The 24,115-nt window shown below is 40.4% G+C and overlaps 2 protein-coding genes and 1 long non-coding RNA gene across 4 annotated transcripts; all 3 read left to right on the top strand.

Annotated features, from left to right (window-relative positions):
• The first annotated feature begins 9,278 nt into the window (after nucleotides 1-9,278).
• On the top strand, nucleotides 9,279-14,855 carry LOC125372238. Its single transcript, XM_048381518.1, has 2 exons — nucleotides 9,279-9,910; nucleotides 13,301-14,855. The coding sequence occupies exons 1-2, from the start codon at nucleotides 9,580-9,582 to the stop codon at nucleotides 13,600-13,602; spliced, it is 633 nt and encodes a 210-aa protein (XP_048237475.1). The 5' UTR covers nucleotides 9,279-9,579; the 3' UTR covers nucleotides 13,603-14,855.
• Nucleotides 14,856-15,073: 218 nt separating this feature from the next.
• On the top strand, nucleotides 15,074-18,173 carry LOC124147213 (docking protein 2-like). Its single transcript, XM_046517850.2, has 2 exons — nucleotides 15,074-15,534; nucleotides 17,115-18,173. The coding sequence occupies exons 1-2, from the start codon at nucleotides 15,219-15,221 to the stop codon at nucleotides 17,240-17,242; spliced, it is 444 nt and encodes a 147-aa protein (XP_046373806.2). The 5' UTR covers nucleotides 15,074-15,218; the 3' UTR covers nucleotides 17,243-18,173.
• Nucleotides 18,174-20,868: 2,695 nt separating this feature from the next.
• Nucleotides 20,869-23,729, top strand: LOC124147215. 2 transcript variants are annotated; one of them, XR_007218035.1, is made up of 3 exons: nucleotides 20,869-21,223; nucleotides 22,104-22,179; nucleotides 23,392-23,729. It is a non-coding gene; the product is annotated as an uncharacterized LOC124147215 (long non-coding RNA). The 2 variants fall into 2 exon arrangements; XR_007218034.1 differs by having other exon boundaries at nucleotides 20,869-21,402.
• The last annotated feature ends 386 nt before the right edge of the window (nucleotides 23,730-24,115 follow it).

Genomic DNA, 24,115 nt, shown 5'->3' with positions numbered 1-24,115 from the left:
TACGTATTTTCGTCACTTTTGCGACATCAGATGCGTAATATGTCATGTTAAGAAAGTAACGGATATCGTGAACATTTGGTTTAAATTGTAAGTACTGTAGACAGATAAATGTATCAAAATAGCATGCTATATTGTGGTGGACTCTGCAAGTGCTACTTCATATCTAGTGATAACAGATCACTTGCAGACTCCATGATTAGACGAACTGTGGTCAGATTTAAATATTACACGACGACGCTATTTTCAAATAGAGACCGCCTCCGTGGTCTAGTGGTAGAGCGTCCGCTCGGACAGCGGAAGGTCCGGGGTTCGAACCCCGACCGTGTTATACCAAAAGACGTTAAAAGATGGTACTTGTTGTTACCATGTCTGGCGCTCGGCATTAAGGGGCTGAAACAAGGACTGGTCAACTCTGAGTCAGTGTACTGTGTCTGAGCGGGGTATTCATGTTAAACTGCGGCATGGTATCTCAGTGAGCTAGCACTATAAATCGGCATCAGTCCGGACTAGTACAAGCAGCCACACAAACACACAAACGTTCATGCACGTCGCTAAATAAGTGCAATAATCTTGGACGCGACGTTAAACTCACCTCACCTCACCGCACCTTGAAATAGACTACTGGTAAGCGGCCAGATACTGGGGATCTACGGACATACGTCATATCGTTCTCGCGGCCGAGTCCTGCCATGAAAACACATGCAATTGTACTTCAAAAGTTGTGAAATGTAGACAACCAAAGGCTGGAGCTGCTGGAAACTTGCTCGACATCAAGAGAATGTTGACATTTGGAAACGTGAAGTCATCCCTCTTGTCATACAGTTTTGCGGAGAGTGTTTTGTCACTCTGAATCTTTATACACAGATCTAATATGAAACAGACGAGGCGGTCTCACTAGTCTCCTTTATTTCTAGTTCAGAAGGGTAAATCAGTGGAAGGGAATTGGCTACTTGATGGACATTGAACGATATCCGATTATCGAAATACCCGAAGCTGATTAATAAGTAAACTACTTGGCCAAATTTCCTTGTTTTGAATTTGCCAATCTGAGCAGGGATTCCGATTCAAATGTACGGTCAAACACGGCTGTGTCGAACTTTGATGTGTCGATCTTACGGTTGTCTCGAAGTAAAAGCTTCTGCGTAATCCTTCTTTATCACCATTTGTGGTTATGTCGAACCTTAGATAACTCGATTTTTTACGCAGTTACCTTCAACTTCGACACATCGGTGTTTGACTATATAAAGAAACAGATCATCAACAAGGTGTGTCTACTTCTTGCCTACATACCTTATCCCCAAATGTCCCATAGATGTTACCAACGAGGAAATCCAGCAATTCACATATTTTATTTTCAGTACACTTCAGAGGACATTCGAAATCCGGATTAACAATCGCGGCAAGCGAGTCATGTCCCTTGGTACACAAGTAAACTTTCCCCGGAGTAGGTTTCGGAAGGCGGGGTTCTCGGATAAACGGGGTCCTGACAAGCGAGTGTTCACTGTAGTCAAGCGGATTTATGCAAAGTGTGCACACCATGTTTTACGTCTCTCCATGAACAAGAAACATATCAATTTATTCATAAGGCCACACAGACAGGGATTCGAGTTGAGCGCCATTATTATTCATAAACATAAAAACACAGTATGCATTCTTGGTTCAACCAATTTTTCTATATGATTTTAAGGTTGATTATTGGATGTTTCTACCTTTAGTCATATTAATCGCTCCCAAGATTATATTTCCTTAACCAAAAGTTAACTGTTAAATATGTCCTTATTATGTTATTGATAAAATCTTACTGTTGGCGAGAGTCTGGCGAAAATACAGCATTGACGAATGAACGGAAAAGCCCTTCTTGGGGGAGTAGCAGGAACAAAAACATTGTCAGTAACTGACGAGTGTTTTTGTTATTGAGCTACTGTCACGGTGTTGACGAGTTAGTTGAAAGTGCCTGTTGTGAAATAATTGCTCAAACGAGCAGGTTGTTGTCGAACACATGTCAGTTCAATACATCAAAGCCTGAGAATAATCAGTCTTGATTATCTGCCGAACCATTCCTCTTGTCATACAGCTAGGTACAGAGGTTTGCCATAATTTTAAATATCTACACATAGATCCATATACGACACTGAATATGGTTTCTCAATTGTTTCAAGGCATTGATAAATGAGGAGATCTATATCACTCAAAGGGACCATTAATTTTAGTTCGTTATAACCGTAGTTCGTTTTAAGCATATACAACATATGTACAGCAAATGGTCGGGACAAAAAAATCGTTATATCCGTCAGTTTGTTATAAGCGTGTTCGTTATAAACGTAGTTTACTGTATCTGAAACGAAGGTTGGATTTATTGTGTCCTTTCTTTGGCAAGTATGTTAACTGACGATTACAAACCAGGCATCAGTACTATCGAATTTTGACTAGACTCCAGAAAACATGCTCATTCCTCATTTGTACTGGATTCCAAAGCGCCATCACATTCCATACATACACTCTTCAAAAAAAGAAACGCACAGGTAGTATGTTGTTCTTTGAACCCGACTACACAAAAAAAAACGGTAGATAAGTCGGATATATGTTATTGGAAAAGTGTTGGTGGCCTAATATTCGACAAACGGTGCGTCATAACGCAGCCGTTGTCGATTTGCAATTATCATATCTTAAACGGCATTGTTTTCACACTTATTCAAAAATGTCATGGAGGAAAACAGTAAAGCAAAATGCACGTGAAAGTTATGTCATTCGTAACTTGTGCTAGTGGCTATAATAAGGCAAGCATAAGCCAATAATTTGTCATTCAATTGTTAACATTTTTCAAGTTCGAAAATGCCGAGACTCAGCGCTGCCGATCGGAACATCGCCATAGGACGTATCCAAAGAGGGGAATCCCAGTCTTCTGTTGCACACCACTTCAACGTCCACCACAGCAACATTTGACGCCTTTGGGATCGATACACACAGTAAATTCCACTGCAGACCGTTCGAGAACCGGCCGACCAAGAGTTACCACCCCTGCACAGCACAGCTACATTCGATTGTCCATCGCAATGCCACCGCTACGGAGACTGTAGGACGCATAAGTGATTTGATCGACAGCAACGCTGGCGTTTGTGTCATACCTTACAGCCTGGGAATTCGAGAAACTGGAGATAAGTGTGGTTTAGCGATGAATCGCGATTTCTTCTTGATCGGCGAGATGGAAGAAAACGTTTTTATCGTCGTCGAAATGAGTGTTTTGCTCCACATTGTGTACTTGAATTCGACAATTTCGGTGGCGTTAGCGTCATGGTGTGGGGGCGATATCCTACACCACGAGATCTCACAGGACAACGCTCCATCGCAGACAGCTCGTGTCACGGTAAACAACCTCCATAATGCCACATCAACTACTTGCCCTGGCCGTAGAGATATCCAGATCTCAACCCAATCGAACACCTCTGGGATGAATTCGATCGACGTGTACGTCAACGTCGGAACACGCCACAGACACTCCCACAACTGGCCAACGCGCTACAGGCAGAAAGGCGTAGAATTCCGCAGGACAGAATTCGAACACTTATCCAGTCAGTGCCGAGGAGATGCAGAACCGTGATTGCTACCCGGGGCGGTCACACGAGATACTGAGTTCAGCGCAATCTTGTGGCCTTAGGTGACATGACAATGAACAGTGTTCAATCCCTTTGTACAACGACAACATGTGACTACCGAGCTCCAAAATGTCATATTTGTATCTTTGATATTAAATTAAATATATCGACTTTATTAGGTACAATAAATTTACTAAAAATCTACCAGTGCGTTTCTTATATTTGAAGAGTGTATATTGCTTGGTCCACCAAATGTACCGACAAATCTTACATTTGCTTAACTTTTTGCAATCTCAGCAAAGAACCAAGTTCAATTCTGTCAAAATATTTTCGTTTTAAAGGTTGTACACCACAATTCCACATGACAAACTAAAGGATGAATGGGGCCTTTGTTACAAAATGTCGTAAAATCTTCAGAGGCTCAGGACAATTTGTCAAAAACAAAAGCAAATGTCATCTGAATTTTCCGGAGAAAAAATTATGATAAAATTCTGAACTTCCTCAATGATAACATCCCTGTAATGTGTCGGGGTAGGACATTTATAAAACAGTAGAAATTGACATGATTACAATTAAACCCGGACATGAAGTACAACAACCAATTTGCTAAACAATAGGACTAGCAATGAAGCTTTAGGAAAACCCGACTGTATGTCCGGGTAATCGACAGTCTCTACTGGACCATTAGGCAGGGAATAGGAATCCCCACGGGCACACACTGTGCTCTTCTTCCTGATGATCTGTTTCTTGTTGCATAGGAATCGGAATTAATGCTCGGATAAGCAAAACCAAAACAAGGAATCTTGTCAAGACGTTTAACTCAAGCTTTCGGTATTGCGATGATCTTATATCGTTCAATAGCTAAGTCCCTTCCACTTATTTACTCAGCTGAATTAGAGTGAGTGAGTGAGTATGGTTTTACGCCGCTTTAGCAATATTCCAGCAATATCACGGCGGGGGACACCAGAAATGAGCTTCACACATTGTGCCCATGGCTGAACTAGAAGATTTCAAAGAGCCTCATACTAATATCATACCTATTTGATAGTAATTCATAAACACATACTAATTATATAGTGGGTTTTGTTCATAGCATCGCCATGAGTGAGTGAGATTGGGTTAACGCCGCTTTGAACATCATTCCAAATATATCACGGAGTGTCAGCTTGATGTGTGAGGAAAGCCCGAAGTGATGCAGGTCTCAGACATTTACCACTTGGCGAAACTCGCGAGCACGGGTATGGTGCTGACAAACCTAGAAACATAATTCGAACCCCGGATCATGGTTTCTGGCGTGCCCAAGGGATGCAACTCTGCCCAGCGAATTGCGGTGCCTCAGACGACTGGGCCCAACGTGCACCCAGCATCGCAACGAGCAATGAACATATGTACAATGTACACCTTGCACAAACACACCGCCCTAGCTGTATGTGAAGACACTCAAATAACAGATATCAATACATAAACAAACAAGGACTCAACGAACAGTGTGGAAACAACACGAGGATCGATTACATAAAATTGACACGGCTTTATCTACAACCACAGGGAAAGTGAACATGACAAGGACATATTTGACAACTGACGGTTTGTCAAGGAAATACATTCTTTGGAAATATTAATATCTATAATCCCAAAGGTATTCGAATAAAACACAAGATGCCTCATTGTTACCCGCCACTGGTGAGAACATTTTTCACTGAATGCCTCTATATTTTATCTGGCGGCCGCCAGAAACTTCCACTGGTGAGATCATTTTTCAATGTATGCCTCTATATTTTTTTCCACTGGTGAGATAAAATATAGAGGCTTACAGGGGAAAATGATCTCACCAGTGGCGGGTATGGGCCACCGTACATTGTGATGCACCTCGGATCTATATTATCTTATGAACCATAGCTCCAAAATTATGTAAAGGGGAGAATCGTGCCCTGGATCCAAGTGCTTGTGCTGGATAATTGGATATGTTTATTATTCCTTTATGTGAAGTTTACACGAGATACGGACACATGACCACGAAACTGAGATTCATGAGCGTATGAACGACACATTTTGTACATTCATATGTTTTACACGAGAAATTCTTGAAATGACGTAAACACTGACGGTTTAGCCCATCATGGTATGAACGTCGCCGCCACTGCAATACAGTGGCCTTCACTCTGTGAAGGTCATTACCAACTGAGCTCACACAAAGTGAAGGTTATACATACACAAACAAATTTATATCTTATTGTTTCATATATACTGTTGTAAGACAGATTAACAATCATTATATCTTATTGTTTCATATATACTGTTGTAAGACAGATTAACAATCATTATATCTTATTGTTTCATATATACTGTTGTAAGACAGATTAACAATCATTATATCTTATTGTTTCATATATACTGTTGTAAGACAGATTAACAATCATTATATCTTATTTCTTCATAAATACTGTTGTAAGACAGATTAACAATCATTATATCTTATTGTTTCATATATACTGTTGTAAGACAGATTAACAATCATTATATCTTATTGTTTCATATATACTGTTGTAAGACAGATTAACAATCATTATATCTTATTGTTTCATATATACTGTTGTAAGGCAGATTAACAATCATTATATCTTATTGTTTCATATATACTGTTGTAAGACAGATTAACAATCATTATATAATATTGTTTCATATATACTGTTGTAAGACAGATTAACAATCATTATATCTTATTGTTTCATATATACTGTTGTAAGACAGATTAACAATCATTATATCTTATTGTTTCATATATACTGTTGTAAAGCAGATTAACAATCATTATATCTTATTGTTTCATATATACTGTTGTAAGACAGATTAACAATCATTATATCATATTGTTTCATATATACTGTTGTAAGACAGATTAACAATCATTATATCTTATTGTTTCATATATACTGTTGTAAGACAGATTAACAATCATTATATCTTATTGTTTCATATATACTGTTGTAAGACAGATTAACAATCATTATATCTTATTGTTTCATATATACTGTTGTAAAGCAGATTAACAATCATTATATCTTATTGTTTCATATATACTGTTGTAAGACAGATTAACAATCATTATATCATATTGTTTCATATATACTGTTGTAAGACAGATTAACAATCATTATATCTTATTGTTTCATATATACTGTTGTAAGACAGATTAACAATCATTATATCTTATTGTTTCATATATACTGTTGTAAGACAGATTAACAATCATTATATCTTATTGTTTCATATATACTGTTGTAAAGCAGATTAACAATCATTATATCTTATTGTTTCATATATACTGTTGTAAGACAGATTAACAATCATTATATCATATTGTTTCATATATACTGTTGTAAGACAGATTAACCATACATTCAATACAGAATATATTCAATACAGAGTAGATGCCACGACGGGGAACTCCAAGCATTCTCATTCAACATTAACCCTGTTGGGAATCTCGAAGCCGATCTCTTCGTTGTAACGAGCGAATAAGAACTTCATTACATGTGAGAGGAGTGAGTGATTGAGTGAGTGAGTTAAAATTTTACATCGCATCGGCAATATTGCAGCCATATTGCGATTCACATGTGTGAGGACAACACATCACCGAGACACACAGTGAAAAACATCTACTTTGTTTATTCAAGTGGTTGTTTACGCTCACAAAGCTCCCAAAGGAACATCTCGTTGGCATACATTTACAGTGCAAAGCGGGTAAGGTTAAGGAGAACGTCACGGGATGATTGCACTGTAATTCAATAGTCTCTAAAGCCACGGTTGCAACTTACTTCCTTTATATAGCCGTTGAGATGAGAAGGGTTACTCGTACACCGACACATTCCCTTCCGCGCGACAACTCTATCACCAGAATAGCTGTCAGGATGTGACTCAACATGCATTGAAGCTAGCTGATATCCGCTTCACAATACTTGTTTACACATCTGATCAAAGAGGGGACAGACGGTGGCCCAGTCGTCTTATATGAAGTTCCACAATTCAATGTGCCGAGTTGCGTCCCTTGCGCACGCCAGAATCCTATTATCATGGGTTCAAATTCCAGTTCGCTCCGATTATGCTTCTTGGTTTGTCAGCACCAAACTCGCGCTCGTGGATTCCACCAAAGTGGTAAACGTTGGCGACCTGCATTACTTCGGGCTTTCCTCCTACACTAGGCTGACACACCGCTATAAAACTGGAATGCCATTCAAAGCGAAATTAAACCCAACTCGCCCACTTATAAAAGATGAACTTCGGCATTAAGACTCTAAAAATATAAGGAAGATTCAAGTCGACTGTTACACACATTAATTATGAAATATGAAATGTTTAAAGAAGCACAGATTCACATACACAGCGAGGTAACCACAGGCGATATCGCTTGAGGGATCTTGTTTTGAAATACCTATGTTATGAACGAATTTGAAGGAAAACTGTTTGTGTAAATTGCTGGCTTTGGAGCGTCTTCAGATAAAGATCTATCCACAAGACAAGAGGGATGATTTCAATTTTCAAATCGTCAACTTTCCCTTTATGTCAAGCAATATTCCAGGAGCTCCAGCCTTTGGTGTCTACGTTTGGGGTAATCAAGTATGCTTTCTACGAAGATTTCAAAGAGCGTCAAACACTCTTGCTAAAAGGTTGTTCCATCAAGGTTAAAATATTCACGTAGTAGACACGACGAGACTATTTCCAAATTTGACGCAGTATTGACAAAATCAATGTCCGACTATATGTTCCCGTATTCTGTTCGGGAAACCATGTATGGATGTGTTTGTGGCGGGTGTCACCGGTTGGGCATGATATGCAAACCTTTGGCGAACACCTGGTGTCATCACTATTTGATAGTGAGTCATAAACACGTGCTTGTGATATAGACTGAGTCGCACAGTGGACTCTGCTGTTAGTCGATATGATAATGAAGGTGGTTTGTTCCGCTTCTATTCAAACACATCTACTGACTGACACGTGTACAGTGTCTGTGTGTCTGATTCCAATGTCTAACACACGTGCATCCTGCCGACATAAACACGTTCCCGGGTTCTCTACACATATACGAGTCAATACTGTCCCTGTTATATCATGGTGGCCCGCGAAACACATAGTCTGGAGTGAGTGAGTATGGTTTTACACCGCTTTTAGCAATATTCCAGCAATATCACGGCGGGGGACACCAGAAATGGGCTTCACACATTGTACCCATGTCGGAAATCGAACCCGGGTCTTCGGCGTGACGAGCGAACGCTTTAACCACTAGACTACCCGACCGCCCCCTAGTCTGGAGTTGACCAACCGGTGAATGAGAGGAACACCTACCATTTTAGCCGGCTCTTAAGAGATGCCTGGGATGCCTCAGAATCCCGAGGGAGTTTACACATACAGTCAAATACCGTTGTGTCGAAGTTGAAGGGATTTACGTAAATACTTCGAGTTATACGATGTTCGACACAACCGAAAATGATGAATAAAGAACCCAACTTTTACATCGAGACAAGTTCGACACATCAAAGTTCGACACAGCGGTGTTTGACTGTAACAGACTGTACAGTACACCTTAGCTGGAAACATCAACATCAGGTCGAATATAAACCGAATTTAATATAATGCCCGGAACTACTGATATTAGACATCATTACCGGTCATGCATCAAATTCGTGAACATACAGTGAGATCATTTTTCCTCTTAAGCGTGATATGTCCAGGTCACACAAGTAGATCAGTTAAAAGGATGTGGCCTTGCCTTGATGCTTCATTGTGATCGTTTTGGGTGGACAGCAAGGTTTTCGGATTTATCTGTTACATTTCGGTCCACAGAGGACGCATTACCATAGCGTGCATGTCCTAAAACCGAGTGTTTTTAAACGAGGCATTTTTTCTACGTGACAACTGAGACAAGGGAAAGGGGTACTCTTTATCTGTGATATTCTCGAGAACTTTGTTTGTGGTTGATCTAGATACAATGTTCAGAGTCTACATCAGGGGAGGAGAGGAGACGTCCAAGAGATGCCATCTCAAAGGAGCATATAACCTCATGGTGAAGGACTCGAGCTTGTGCCTGTGCGATCTCACATCTTCCCACGTCCTTTATGAATGGCCGTACAATACTATCCGAAGATATCGGACAACTAGCCATTCATTCGAATTTGAAGCAGGGCGAAGGTCTTCAACTGGTAAAGGTGTTTTTGCTATGGATACAAACCAAAATTTTGAAATTTACAAAGCTGTTGAAGGAATATGCAAAACGCCAAAAGGAAGTTCGACACTCTCAGAAACAATATCGTGTTCGGCTGGTGAGTAGCTCGTAAGGGGCCGATCATTTGATATTCTGGGGGGGCAGGGGTTTTGCATTGAGACTTGACATTTTGTTCAGCTACAGCACAAAACCAGAATTCTTTGTATCTAAAACAATGATAAAACTCTTTTTACTTAAATCCCAGCACATCCCCCTACCCCAACCCCAGAATATCAAATGGGCAGTAACTCAAGAATTCAAACATTTTATATATGCCATTATTTGTTTTTATGTATTTGACATTCGAGTCCACAACATAAAAAAAGAAATTGTTTTGTAGCTGTAGCTGAATAAAATCTAGTCTCGATACAATATTCCAGTATTTCAGACATTTATGAGTAGTAGTAGTTATCGGAAGAGTAGGGCATGTTTATCCTATTTGCGAACACCTTTTATCCCTTATTTTCAGTGATCCCTGAAATATTTTATCACTATTTTGCCGTTTGGGTGTGTACATTTACAAATGATCTATTCTATTAGTGTATATTAGAGTAATATTCATGTAAAATACGGGGCCAAAATGCAAAATTAACAATAAAACATATCTATGAGCCTACATGTTTAGTTCCACTATTCATATATACCAATTTTTTATTAGATAGAAGCGACAAACCCTTTCCATATTCATAAGTAAAATCACTGCCAAAGACAGAGTCGATTGTACGATTTCGGCTATATCCTGAGCATGTGTTTATGTATCACTATCAAACAGTGATGACACCAGGTGTTCGCGGAAGATGAGCGTATCCTGCCCCACTGGTGGTGCCCATCACAAATACTTGCACATTTGGAAATGTCCTCCAAATGTCTAGTATACGTGTTTTTGAAAGCTATACTGAGGCCTTGAATGTTGTTACCTTGACCAAGCGACTTTTTAGCAAGAGTCGTGTGACGCTCTTTGAAATCTTCTTGATTTTACCCCACAAATTGGGAACTGTTCGTACCAAAGGCTGGAGCTGCTGGAATATTACTCGACATTAAGGGAAAGTTGACTGGAGTGTTTTTTACCTCTCAGTCTTGTGAAGAATCACGTCATATTGGCATCTAAACAATACATACATGTATTAAGTATTAACAAAAAAAACAATTTTCAATTGAAAACTTTATGTAAATCTGACATATATTTCGGATAAAGAAATCAATTACACACAGAAAACAAAACAATAAACACTTTGACAGAAAATGGGAACATTTGGTTAATGAACTGTCTAGTTAATTCTTTCTATTTTCAACATGAACAGCTCCCACTTCCGTGTTGTAAGACGATATCTTGACATTTTGTTGAATAAAGACCCCAGTAAGCATCCCAAACATGACCTGCTGATATCACTACTTGTTGAGCTGGGTACTACAACCTGCACCCTACGAGAAGACCCTACATCAGCATGAAAGGACAAACTGTTAAACATGACTTGAGCATTACATGAAACTTATTTGAATGTTTGATGAGTTTATCTTTTGGATACCTTTATCACACACAAAAAATGCATTTTTGAGGCTTTCCTCGTCAACGAGACTTCAAAACACATGGTAAATGGCCACCTTAAGTTTAAATTATTATGAAGATAAACATCTTGCAAAGATATATATTAAGTTTCAGTCATTAATATTGTGTCATTGTGTATCTATGTTTCACGTTCATACCACGTGCTTTTCAAATGTTCCACATCCGCAATACATCTCTGCATCAGTTCACGCTGTGCACAGAGTGGCACGCATCCTGGCCTTCTTCCTATAGTTATCTAATTGATGTACATGCATGTGGTAGATTATGTAATGAATTTAATGAGACTGTCCAACTCATTGTCAGTGGATATCTCAAATGACATGATGGTGTAGCTCGATCATTTTATTACCGTCTTCGCCTTGCTTGTGGTTTTGACACAGAAGTCCATCCATGGTACGACCCGGAATATGTAGAGGGCGTCATGGAAAATGATAAATACAAAATTCTTTAGAATAGGCCCATTTACAGCCTCAGACGTATCCAGGCCAACAAACCTGATCTTGTTTTTTTTTATAAATCCAATGAAATCAATTTTCTGTCCCTTCTGACAGTAATGTGATTGACAAGATTGAGGAAAAACATGGCAAATATGCGGACCTCGCTTTCGAAATGTCACGCTTGCATCCCAAATACCAAGTTGTCCGACTCCTAATTGTTCTCGGTGCCTTAGGTTTGGCACCTCCCAATCTGTTGAATGACATTGGGAGAGTACCCGGGTTTGCTACCAGGAATACAGCCCTTCTGACAATCTGGGTAATGCAGAAGGCTGCAGTGTTGGGGAGTCTTCACATTCTCCGAAAAGCTCTGAGTGGGTTTGACTTGGCAGCGCTTCCTGGTTCCCATTCGCTGAGCTGATGATGAGCCCAACCAGCCTGACTGTGCCAGGATTACCCAAACACTCTTTGCTGCATTTATTTATTTAAATACCCGGGTTTGCTACCAGAGTATTATTACCTGTAATAATACCTGTTCCGTTATGTGAAAGTTTATAACACCATCTACTAAAATGAATAAATAGAGGATATTTCATGTGTCGAGTGAAATATCACGTTTCTCTCATATCTCCTTTTCCCCCGTCACGAGATGAGAGAAACATGATATTTCACGAGACACGTGGAATATCCTTTTTATTATATACTTTTTGTGTAGTTTTCGGAAAATTAAAATCTTTTATTACAAATGTAAAAACTTGAAACGTAAACTCCCCCTACCTAACACACAGGGACGGGTCACCACTCTTTGTATATGCGACTTAAAAAGTAGTTTCGTGTCTTGAAAACTTCGAAACCGCTGTTGGAAGCGAACCAATACACGCTGGTTAAGTAAAACAAATGGCGCTTTGTGAAACGAACGGTCTCGATTGACGAGTTAAGTGAGAAATTTACAGTTTACGGGAACATTTTCAAGAGAATAACAAACGCCATAAAGTAATATTAACTACATAAATTATTATCTGTCATTATTTTGCCTTGTCAACATGGAACTAACGTAAAATAGAAGTCAACAGTTTGTGAACGGGCCAGACACTTATGATAAAGGGAGACAATTTGAGGGGAGGTGACTCTTGTATGGCAATAGTTCCATCAAAGTGTTCACAGCAGGGAAGTATCAAGTGTTATGTTCACTGCAGTCAAATATCAACTGTTATGTTCGATGCAATGAGCATATCAATTTTCTCAACTTTTTTTCAAAACTCTTTCACACTGGAGTATATAATATAAGACATATGGATCCGACACATATACCTTTCGCAGTGTAACATTTACACTGTTTGTTTAAAAGCATGATGGAGTGGTATGGGTAAAAAAGGTATTCTATTTACTCAAGTAGCTTCTGCACAATAATGTAAACCAGTTAACCAACCACGGTTGTATTTAACAGGATGTAACATTCGTCCATCTGCTGGCAAGGCGGGCATCAGAGATGAGGAACAGAGAGTTGTTGGAGCTGCCAGAAGTCATCACACGTACGTGAACACCAACAGTACAAGACAAGGAGGTCTCCACGAGAACAAGATTGTCTGCCCTGGGGGTACTGTCGGTGTTTACAGCGAACCGTATGAATTTAGTACAGACACAGGGACATACATCACGGCAGTTCCAGAGAAACAGCAACACAGCAGAGCCAAGCCAGATGACACTCGTGCTGGAAAACCTGCTTCCCAGTCACCGACCTGTTTATAATGCCCACCTGTTTATAATGCCCACCTGTTTATAATGCCAGCCTGTTAACAATGCCCACCTGTTTATAATGCCCACCTGTTTATAATGCCCACCTGTTTATAATGCCCACCTGTTTATAATGCCAGCCTGTTTATAATGCCAACCTGTTAACAATGCCCACCTGTTTATAATGCACACCTGTTTATAATGCCCACCTGTTTATAATGCCCACCTGTTTATAATGCCCACCTGTTTATAATGCCAGCCTGTTTATAATGCCAACCTGTTAACAATGCCCACCTGTTTATAATGCACACCTGTTTATAATGCCCACCTGTTTATAATGCCAACCTGTTTATAATGCCAACCGGATTATAATGCCAACCTGTTTATAATGCCAACCTGTTTATAATACCAACATGTTTATAATACCAGCCTGTTTATAATGCCAACCTGTTTATAATGCCAACCTGTTTATAATGCCCACATGTTTATAACGCCAACCGGTTTATAATGCCAACCGGTTTATAATGCCAGCCTGTTTATTATGCCAACCGGTTTATAATACCGACCTTTTTATAATGCCAATCTGTTTATAATGCAAATTTTTCCAATGTACAAAACTGGTATTATAACAGGCTGTGCTGTATATGTGCAAACATATTTATACGTTATCTAAGAGTAGAAATCAGCGAGCAAGTAGAAGGGAAATTGACTAAAAATTGGTCTGGAGACTTACTGACTGTCGAATTTACAATTACGTTTTAGGGAAATAGGTTACCGAATAGCGAAATGTCTGTGTTAGCCCTATTTGTGTCATACTTCCTGGTGTAACTATCGCTGGCTTGCTAGCGTTGTATGTACATCACAAGCCGTGATCGGTGGAGTGGGGATATTTTTACCCATTCGTGACCAGCTCGTGTTATTCCGGGACAAGCCGAATAGCGACTCGTGCCCCTCTCGTGGCCATTTTCGCAGGTTACAAACAGGGGCGAGTGGTGACGAATGATTGTTACCGCGCCTATCATTTACAGTGGATTCGGGATCTTGTTGCATCGTCAATCATCCTACCAATGCCGGGGGCATTACGCTGATACACCGTGAAATAACTGGATATATTCAATGTGGCGTTAAACCCAACTCACTCACTCCTTCAACATACATGTACACTCAAAAGAAATGTGTGATCCAGTGGTGGACTACATTTTTTACATCGATACTGTTGTTGACAGGTTCACATGTATTGTCCACATGAGCGTTTGTATAGCACACACTTACATATTTACATACCCGTTCACCCTAACCCGTCATGTAAGAGATGGGTGTATCCAGATATCTATTCATAACATCACGTTGCGGAAGAAGGGGTATTGAATACCCTCACCATGTTTGAATGAGTAAATCGAAGGTTAAAAAACCAGTCGAGCAACATACCCGTATTATCACGTAAGCTCTAACAGGAAAGTCATACTTGCCACAAGGTTATTATCGGATCATTACATTGCAAAATTGCAAAAGTTGTTAGATTTTTCACGTTACATGTACCTACCCGATCTGGGTCAACCTGTCAACATCGTCTGAATGATAATTTGAATCTGCTCATTGACAGACTCGTGTCTATTGTATATACACAGACTATGGAGAATCAGTCGTTGTTCAGAATCAACATCAAAGGGAACGAGAAGACGCACAAGCGCTGTCATCTCAAAGGGGTGTATAACATTGCTGTGAAGGACACAAGCTTGTGTCTGTGTGATGTCAAATCCAACCGGGTCATCTATGAATGGCCGTACATACACATCCGGAACTATGGAAAGACTCACAACAATTTCTACTTTGAAGCTGGACGGACATCGTTATCAGGTGAAGGAGTTTTTAACATGGAGACGGCCGACGGTTCTTCAATCGTAAAGAGCATGGTGGAGAAAATTGAAAAGATAAAAGCTGCAAAAGGTAAGAGGGTTGATTTGTTTGAAACTAGTTAACTTGAGTAAAGTCTTTGAGAGGCATTTAGAAGTTGGAGTACTAAGTAAGGTTAGGATATATGGATGAACAACTTCGTTATTACAATTGTAATGAGAAGTTGTTCATCCATATATCTTATCCTTGCTTAGTTAACTTGTGAGTGAGTGAGTATTGTTTTACGCCGCTTTTAGCAATATTCCAGCAATATCACGGCGGGGGACACCAGAAAGGGGCTTCACACAATGTACCCATGTCGGGAATCGAACCCGGGTCTTCGGCGTGACGAGCGAACGCTTTAACCGCTAGGCTACCCGACCGCCCCTAGTTAACTTGTGATTCACATATAGATAATACGCCTGCAGGTGAACTCGAAACCAACATAGGGAGTTCGTGGACGCGTCAAACTCGTAGACACAATTCACGGTACACTAGGAGACAGAACAAATATAATTTGCGAATTTGTATGTGGCAAATGTATTTTAAATCTTAATTTGTAGGTAATAATATATGTGTGTGTGTTGCATTATTACCTGACGTGATCTGACGTGAGATTTATTTACAAAACAACCTACACAAGAAAACACTCAGAAACATAAAGGAAACTTGCAACCAATGAAAATGTGTCTTTCATTTAGGAAGCGACCCAACCAATAATGTGCCTTCTTGTACAAAATGAACTGTTGTTGAGGTAAATAGGACACATCACAATTCCGCTAAGTATCAATAATATTGATAATGTTAATTATTATCATTCAATCTCAATATATATAAAAAAATGTCAACAAACTCACTCCCGATTTTAATACGAAATCACTGTACACTGTGCCCACGAGTCGGCCGTGTCTGCGAATACCCAACATTCACATGTTCGTGTGTGTCTGAGTGTAGGCGAGTGATTTGGATGATATGCCATGTTTGTTAGTGTTAACTGATATTTTGCAAATATAACAAATATAACATTTGTTACATTTGACAATTTTTTAAATGGCACTGTGTGTTCATAGCTTTCGGCCAATGAGCCGTGCCAATTTACACTTGTCAGAGGGGTACACAAAGTAGTGATCTAGACGACCAGTTGTCGGACTTTTCGTACCTCGGTGGCTGAGTGGGTTAGATGCTGACTTTGTGTGCCCCACTCTGACGATGGGGGTTCGAATCCCGGACTGGACTGAACCCCAAAAGTACGATAATCTATACTTTACTAAGAAAGTGTTATCCCAAATATAGCATTTGTTACATTTACTGACATTGATAAAAATATCAGAACCGATCTAATTTATCACGCGTCAATTATAATGCACGTAAAGCGGTAGATTATATGTGTAAACAAGTTAGCATTGCATCATAACATGAATCGAGATCACACAGAGAGTACATTAATGACAAACTAATAAGGTTGGGCAACTTTATTTCAGTAGTAGTGATTTTCTACTGTATATTCTAACACCGTTATTAAACATTTACTTCAAAATTATATCTTCTGAATGCCATACAAAGATCACAAGTATAATCTAGTTCATTGTTATATCAACATAATGCATTCCAACTCGTTATTTATTGTTCAACAGGATGTAAACAAAAACCTGGAGATGGAGGAGACAAGGGGCGCGTGCAAGAGAAAGCTCTCGATCACTTGTATGTCAACACAGACACTACCAGATACGAGAACGAGGTATTGTACGACATTGTGGATTAACCTTCTGTCCGCTTGGAGGAGCAGATGAAGGAAGAGGCTGGGTGGACGGTGGACGGTGGGCGGTGGGCGGTGGAGCGTGTGCTGGAACACATCAACATTGGATGCATCTACACCCGTCTTTTAACACAACGACATTCCTTCGTTCAGGCCACCCGTACATTGTCAGAGAAGGGGCGGCCATTGAGGTCCATTGGCGTGACTGTTACACTCATGTAGATGGGTGATGGACAATGGAACTTGTGTCGGACACGGGTACAGATGCTGCTTCCTTGGCGTGTTTTCATGTTGATGGACAGATGATAAGGAAACACGTAGCACAGTTACAGAATAATCCTTACTTCTACGCCCAATATGGTTCACATTACAAAAATAAATCAATAAAATAAATGAAATGGTTACTTGTGGCTTGCATTACAAAAAAAAATCAATAAAATAAATGAAATGCTTACTTGTGTTCACTACAGGTCCACTGCGCCAGAAAACCTTGGGATGTCTGAAGAATATTCCAGGAACGTGTTTAAGAGATGAGATGGGGTTTAGAGACACGCGCGTGCGTGCGTATGCGGTTGCTTGTACCAGTCCCGACTAATGCCGATTTTATAATGTTATCCCAGTGAGATATCATGCCGCAGTTTAACATGAATATCACACTCAGACACAGCATACGGACTCCGAGCCGACCAGTGCTAGTTTTATCCCGTTCATGTCGAGCGTCAGACAGGATAACAAACAGCATCTTTTATCGTCTGTTGGTATGACGCGGTCGGGGATCAAACCCCAAACCTTCCGCTCCTCGGGCGCACGCTCTATCCCAAGAAAACGGAGGCGGTCGCTTCCTAAGGAAATGTAGGCGTACCGTTATAGACCTTCCATTTTTTATTTCAATCCAAATTTTGTGTTTGTAAACACACACAGACGCTTTGGAAGCCGCAAGGAATCATAGCCATTAGAATCAAAATATATGTTTGTGTCTATTTATTGGATGATTTTTGTCAGTGGACACACGAGTGAGCGAGTGAGTCGGGTTTAACGCCGCTTTTAAAATTATTCCAGTTATATGACGGCGTGTCAGCTTAATGTGGGAGGAAAGCCCGAAGTGATGCTGGTCTTAGACGTTTACCATTTCGGTGAAACCCACGAGCACGGGTATGGTGCTGACAAACCTAGAAACATAATCGTGGCGAACCGGTATTCGAACCCACAATCATAAGTTCGTGGCGTGCCCAAGAGACGCAACTCTGCACAGCGAATCGCGGCGCCTTAGACGACTGAGCCACCCGTGCCCCAGTGGACACACGAATGTCACCTGTATTGACAATACTCAATCGCATACATAAATCTAGTTCGGGGGATATTTCTTATATAAACGCGAAATTTTATTTCATGATCATAACAAATCCTTGCTAAAAGCAGAGACCATTGTACGATTCCGACTATGTCGTAAGTGTCATCGGTTTCATATTGAGATCTATGCATACAGATTCAGAATGACGAAAAACTACCCACAAGACAAAACAAGAGGGAACAAGTCACCTTGAAACTATTCATAAATATGAAACAAAGGAGATAGAATCGGCTCACTCACCATCATGCAATGATACCAGAGCATCAATACGGTGGCTTTGACAGAAATGAACTTGGTCCTTTTCAGAGTTTGCAAAAAATGAAGCAAACTGTGCTTTTGAGAATCCACATCGTATTCATTCCATATGTGAAATATGTTTTTAAAGAAAGTCTTACCGGGATTGAATTTTGGATTATGGTTATCTTAAAGGCTTGGACATGGTAGTACCGTTGCAGGACATGTCTTCAGCGTATGGAGTCAAGCCATGGTTGTTAGTCCTGATTTGGTAGAGTTCTTCCTCATTGAACATACCCCTCAGTTAACCTCCTGTATGTCATGACGTATCACTTACACCGAATTCATTTATCAAATAACGAGTGATTGAGTGAGTATTTTTTTACGCCGCTTTTAACAATATTCCAGCAATATCACGGCGGGGGACACCAGAAATGGGCTTCACACATTGTACCCATGTCGGGAATCGAACCCGGGTCTTCGGCGTGACGAGCGAACGCTTGAACCACTAGGCTACCCTACCGCCCCTATCAAATAATGAATGTAGTTACTCCTACATATAATGGTTATGTAACAGATGGATGTGACAGAATGAGATTATTCCAACTCTTTTTCTGCTTGTGCATTCAGCAAATGACATCACGCATTAGCTTAACCCCCTCGAAGGACATGTTATAGGGTCAGCTTCTTTTTTTCTATTCATTTCGACAGCATCCATAATTATTTTGAATTTGTGATTCCAATTGGAAGCAGACTGTTCGCGATATTTTGGGCCATTTTTGAATAACTGACGAAGGTTGTCATTGTCAACAATTGAGAAGTCATCTGTGATTATATGACCAACAGGTTAGTGTGTAATTGAGTGAGGATTGATTTACGCCGCTTTTAGCAATATTGCAGCAATATCACAGAAATGGGCTTCACACAATGTACCCATGTCGGGAATCGAACCCGGGTCTTCGGCGTGACGAGCGAACTCTTTAACCACTAGGCTACCCGCCGGTCCGACCAACAGGTTAGTGACAGTATGAGGAGTCTTGGTAGCCATTAGTAGTGAAATCTACAACATGAGCTGCCATGTCAACTTTCTACAACACGTTCATATTGCTGAACAACTTGGATGAGATGGTGTTCGTGTAGGAGAATGAAACTGCTGGTGGGTTTTGAAATTTGAAATCTTGTGGGACGTTAAAAGCTGGTACTTGTTGTTAACCTGCCTGGCGTCGGGATTGAAGAGATAAATCGAGGACCGGTCGGCGCGGGGTCAGTATAGTATGTTTGAGTGCGTGCGGTATCCATGTGAAACTGCCGCATGGCATGTCAGTGGACTAGCATCAGCGTCCACAAAAACACACTCTCCCCCCCCTCCCCCCCTCCTCTCCCTCTCGCTCTCTCTTCTTCGTCTCTCTCTCTCTCTCTCTCTATCTCTCGCACACACACTCGCACACACGTGCATGCGCGTCGTTATTTTACTGCAATTATCTTGAACGCTACGTTGCACCCCATTTCATCTTCGCCTCATCACTGCCACCATTGAAGACATTCTGAATTCTGACCCAGTACATATATCTTCAAAACATCACGTGACCTGCACAGGCATTTATACAACGTCAAGGCATAAATGTGTTCAGTTGTTGTATTGCATTTTGTTAAATCTATCTGTCCTTCATAAGTTGAAATAAAGTAAAGTTTCTGTAATATATGAACCACCGAATACAATATCTACTATATACAGAGCTGTGTGCCTTGGTCTTGCTAGGATCCTACAATTCAGTCACCAAGTTCACTCACTCACTGATTCTTGAAAAGCTTTACATGTGAAATCATATTACTGAAGTTAGTAGTATTTGCATTACATCTGTGGGACATAATCTTTTCGAAGGTGTATACAGTTCAAAAGCAAGAAACAACTGGCAACGTTGTTTCATGGTTATCATGAATTTATATGACAAAATATCTCTTTACTCAATGATAGTATTCAACATACATTTGTTCTGCGTAATGAATAATTTACGATTGACTCAGATGCAAGAGCAAGCAGCGCCGTTTATGGTGACGTTTCCATGTTGTGTTGCCGTTGACAACGCGTGCGTAACATGTTGTGTTGCCGTTGACAACGTGTGCGTAACATGTTGTGTTGCCGTTGACAACGCGTGTGTAACATGTTGTGGTAGTCAAGGATAATTCTGCGATTCATTTTCATGATAATACCATATAACGTTACCATGATAATAAAACTAGTGAAAAGCGATCATTTATCTGAATAATAGCATACGAATATATCATTGTTGTTTGTATCACCGCATATTGATCCAATCTGTGCACAAACACGTTTTGCCATCCTGGTTTAATGCCTCAATGCCTGTCCCTTCTCTGTCAATGTACGGGTGACCTAAACGAAGGTAGGTAGTTGTGTTAAAGTTGTGTAAAGGTGTAATCAATGTTGATGTGTTCAAAGATGTCAAGTGTACAGAAGGAATGCCCATCTTTGATGTAGCGTATCTCTGCAGATATATACAATGTAACCAGAGGACATCATTTGTAAAGAAGGAATGCATCTGGAATGTAGCCTTGATTCAAGGTAACTAGAGGATATCGTGTTGACAGAAGGCATGCCATCTTTGATGTAGCGTATCTCTGCAGATATAAACAATGTAACCAGAGGACATCATGTGTAAAGAAGGAATGCATCTTGAATGTAGCCTATCAGTGGCGATGGTTCAAGGTAACTAGAGGACATCGCGTTGACAGAAGGCATGCCATCTTTGATGTAGCGTATCTCTGCAGATATATACAATGTAACCAGAGGACCAGTCTGCCCGGAGAGCGGAAGGTCGGTGGTTCGATCTCCGGTCGCATCATACCAGTGCACGGGTGGCCCAGTCGAGTAAGGCGCCGCAATTCTCTGTGCAGAGCTCAGTCCCTTGGTCACGCCAGAAACCTATGGCCGTGGGTTCGAATCTCGGTGTGCCCAGAATAGGTTTCTAGGTTTGTAAGCACCATACCCGTGCTTGGGTTTTCATTCAACAAAGTGGTAACATCCAAGACCTGCATCACTTCGGGATTTCCTCCCACATTAAGCTCTACGCCCTGATATAACTGGAATACTGTTCAAAGCGGCGGTAAACCCAACTCACTCCCTCACTCACTCACCATCTTTAGTACAGCATGGAAATATATGGTTTCGCCACGTCATGTGGACTAACCAATTTAAGATATGACAATAATATTATGTTATAAGGATTTATACTAATTATATAATATAAATTACTCTTATTTCAGGCCTCTGTGTGATACAGCAGGAGAGCCAAAGGGAAGCCTCTGTAACCAGTCAAACGGAAGATGGAGAGGGAAACATGTGGGTCATTGTGACACAGCTATGTGTTCACCAAACGTTACACACTCGTCACAATCATGCACACTTATTTCCATGCACTGTGAACTGCTATCACTTGTATTGTTGGTCCATTTCATAACATGGTCCCTATAGAATTTGATAGCATTGTCATGAATATCAACGTTAATTCAATTTCCTGTTAATAGAACATGACCACAAACACTGTTTACACAGATATGCATTTTGTACTGATCCTCGAACACTGTTGTTCATTCTTCTATAGTTGTTTGCAAACAGGAAGTCTCTTTCTATCTTTTTATTTACTCATCTGAACACGTGACATCGCTTTTTTTTCCAGGGGTGGCCTTATTCGCATAAGTCGCCGATATGTTTTTGTGAAGCGTTGTCTCCCTTGGGCGTGACATGATCCTATGACTGTTTGTTTGAATCCCAGAATCCCAAACATTCGTTTTGTCAGCAGTATACCTACCGCACCCCCGCGCAGGGATGACTCAGCATGACACCACTGTCACAAGCTAATTTGCATATCACGTGACCGTGCCTTTCTCTTGTCCGTGATCAAATGCGCTTATTCTGAAGGCTGGCAGACTGGCCCAGGGCAAGCCTTTCGGTGCGCTTTACATATTGTTTTGCATAATAACATAGATATGCTTCTGCAACTGCGACAGTGGGGCGGGAGGCGATATATCTTTACACATAAAAGTGACCGTATCGTAAGTTCTCCATAGGGCTTCAAAGACAGAACGTGTGAGCTGTACAACCAATGAAAACTAGGAACACATACGCAAATGTTTCTCGTGTTAGATATTTTCTGAAAGTAAACATTTCATGACATCTTTTTATTCAAATGCGTAAACTCGTCAAAATTGAAACAAAATTAAAATATATGCAATATCTTGGACGAAGGGTATGGGGTATGCTGGGTGGGTGGGTGGGGGGGGGGGGGGGGGGGGGGGGGGCACAATGGTCAGTACTTGAAAACATACAGCAAATGTCTCTGACATAAGCAGACAAAAAACAGATAACGTTTTAGACCTACAGTATGTCCAGGGTTTCCTTTTTTGTAAAACCGGAGTATAAATGGTTATACATTTTAAATATGAAATAAAATGCTAACTAAATGTATCCCAAATCATTTGAAAAGACACCCTTTATTTCTCATAATTCTGCAAAGTTTAACAAAAAAACAACCATATGTTTCCCCCCATTTAGATCCAGCATACAAAGTGTTCTTCAGTGAAAGGCCAATGGACCAAGGTTCCCCCAAGCATGAGGAGTCCTACCATCTGGTCATCCACGAGGAGACCCTCCAGCTCCGGCACCTGGTATCCGGTGATGTCATACTGGAGTTGCCCTACAAGCACATAAGGAAATACATTGTAACACCCAACACATTCTCAATAGAAGCTGGTCGGATGTGCATGCTTGGAGAAGGAGAGTTTCAGATGGAAACTTGTGAAGCCCGATCAATTATGGACAAGATTAACAAACGAAAGAAAATACTTGAAGAACGGCGCGCTAGAATACAAGACAGTCCACGGAAAAAAGGTACGTTAGCATACTCAGATATCCATTTGGTTTATTGATCACTATAATACACTTGGGGCGTATCCTGCGCATTGTAAGGATGAACTTCGTATCATCGAGCTCACATCTCCAAGCATCTTTTCGCCTCCTATGATTATCGTGCCTGTTAAATCGAAATCGTATCAAACAAATCTGACTTAACATCTTTGCCACATCACAATTTTGGGAAAGGTTGTGGTAGTTTTGACTGGCCAAAATCAATAAGTATTACATGTTACTGTATACCTAGCTAGGCATTATTTAGAAGCTGACGGATGATAAAGTAGACACAATTTATGGATTTATGGACTTCTTTAATTACTGCAATGGTGATGTTTGGGTATAGATCCTTATACCGTTGTCAAGCAGC

Source organism: Haliotis rufescens, unplaced genomic scaffold (assembly GCF_023055435.1).
Source record: "Haliotis rufescens isolate VD_foot unplaced genomic scaffold, xgHalRufe1.0.p SCAF_39, whole genome shotgun sequence".
NCBI lineage: Eukaryota > Metazoa > Mollusca > Gastropoda > Lepetellida > Haliotidae > Haliotis > Haliotis rufescens.
This window is presented reverse-complemented; position numbering and strand designations above follow the sequence as displayed.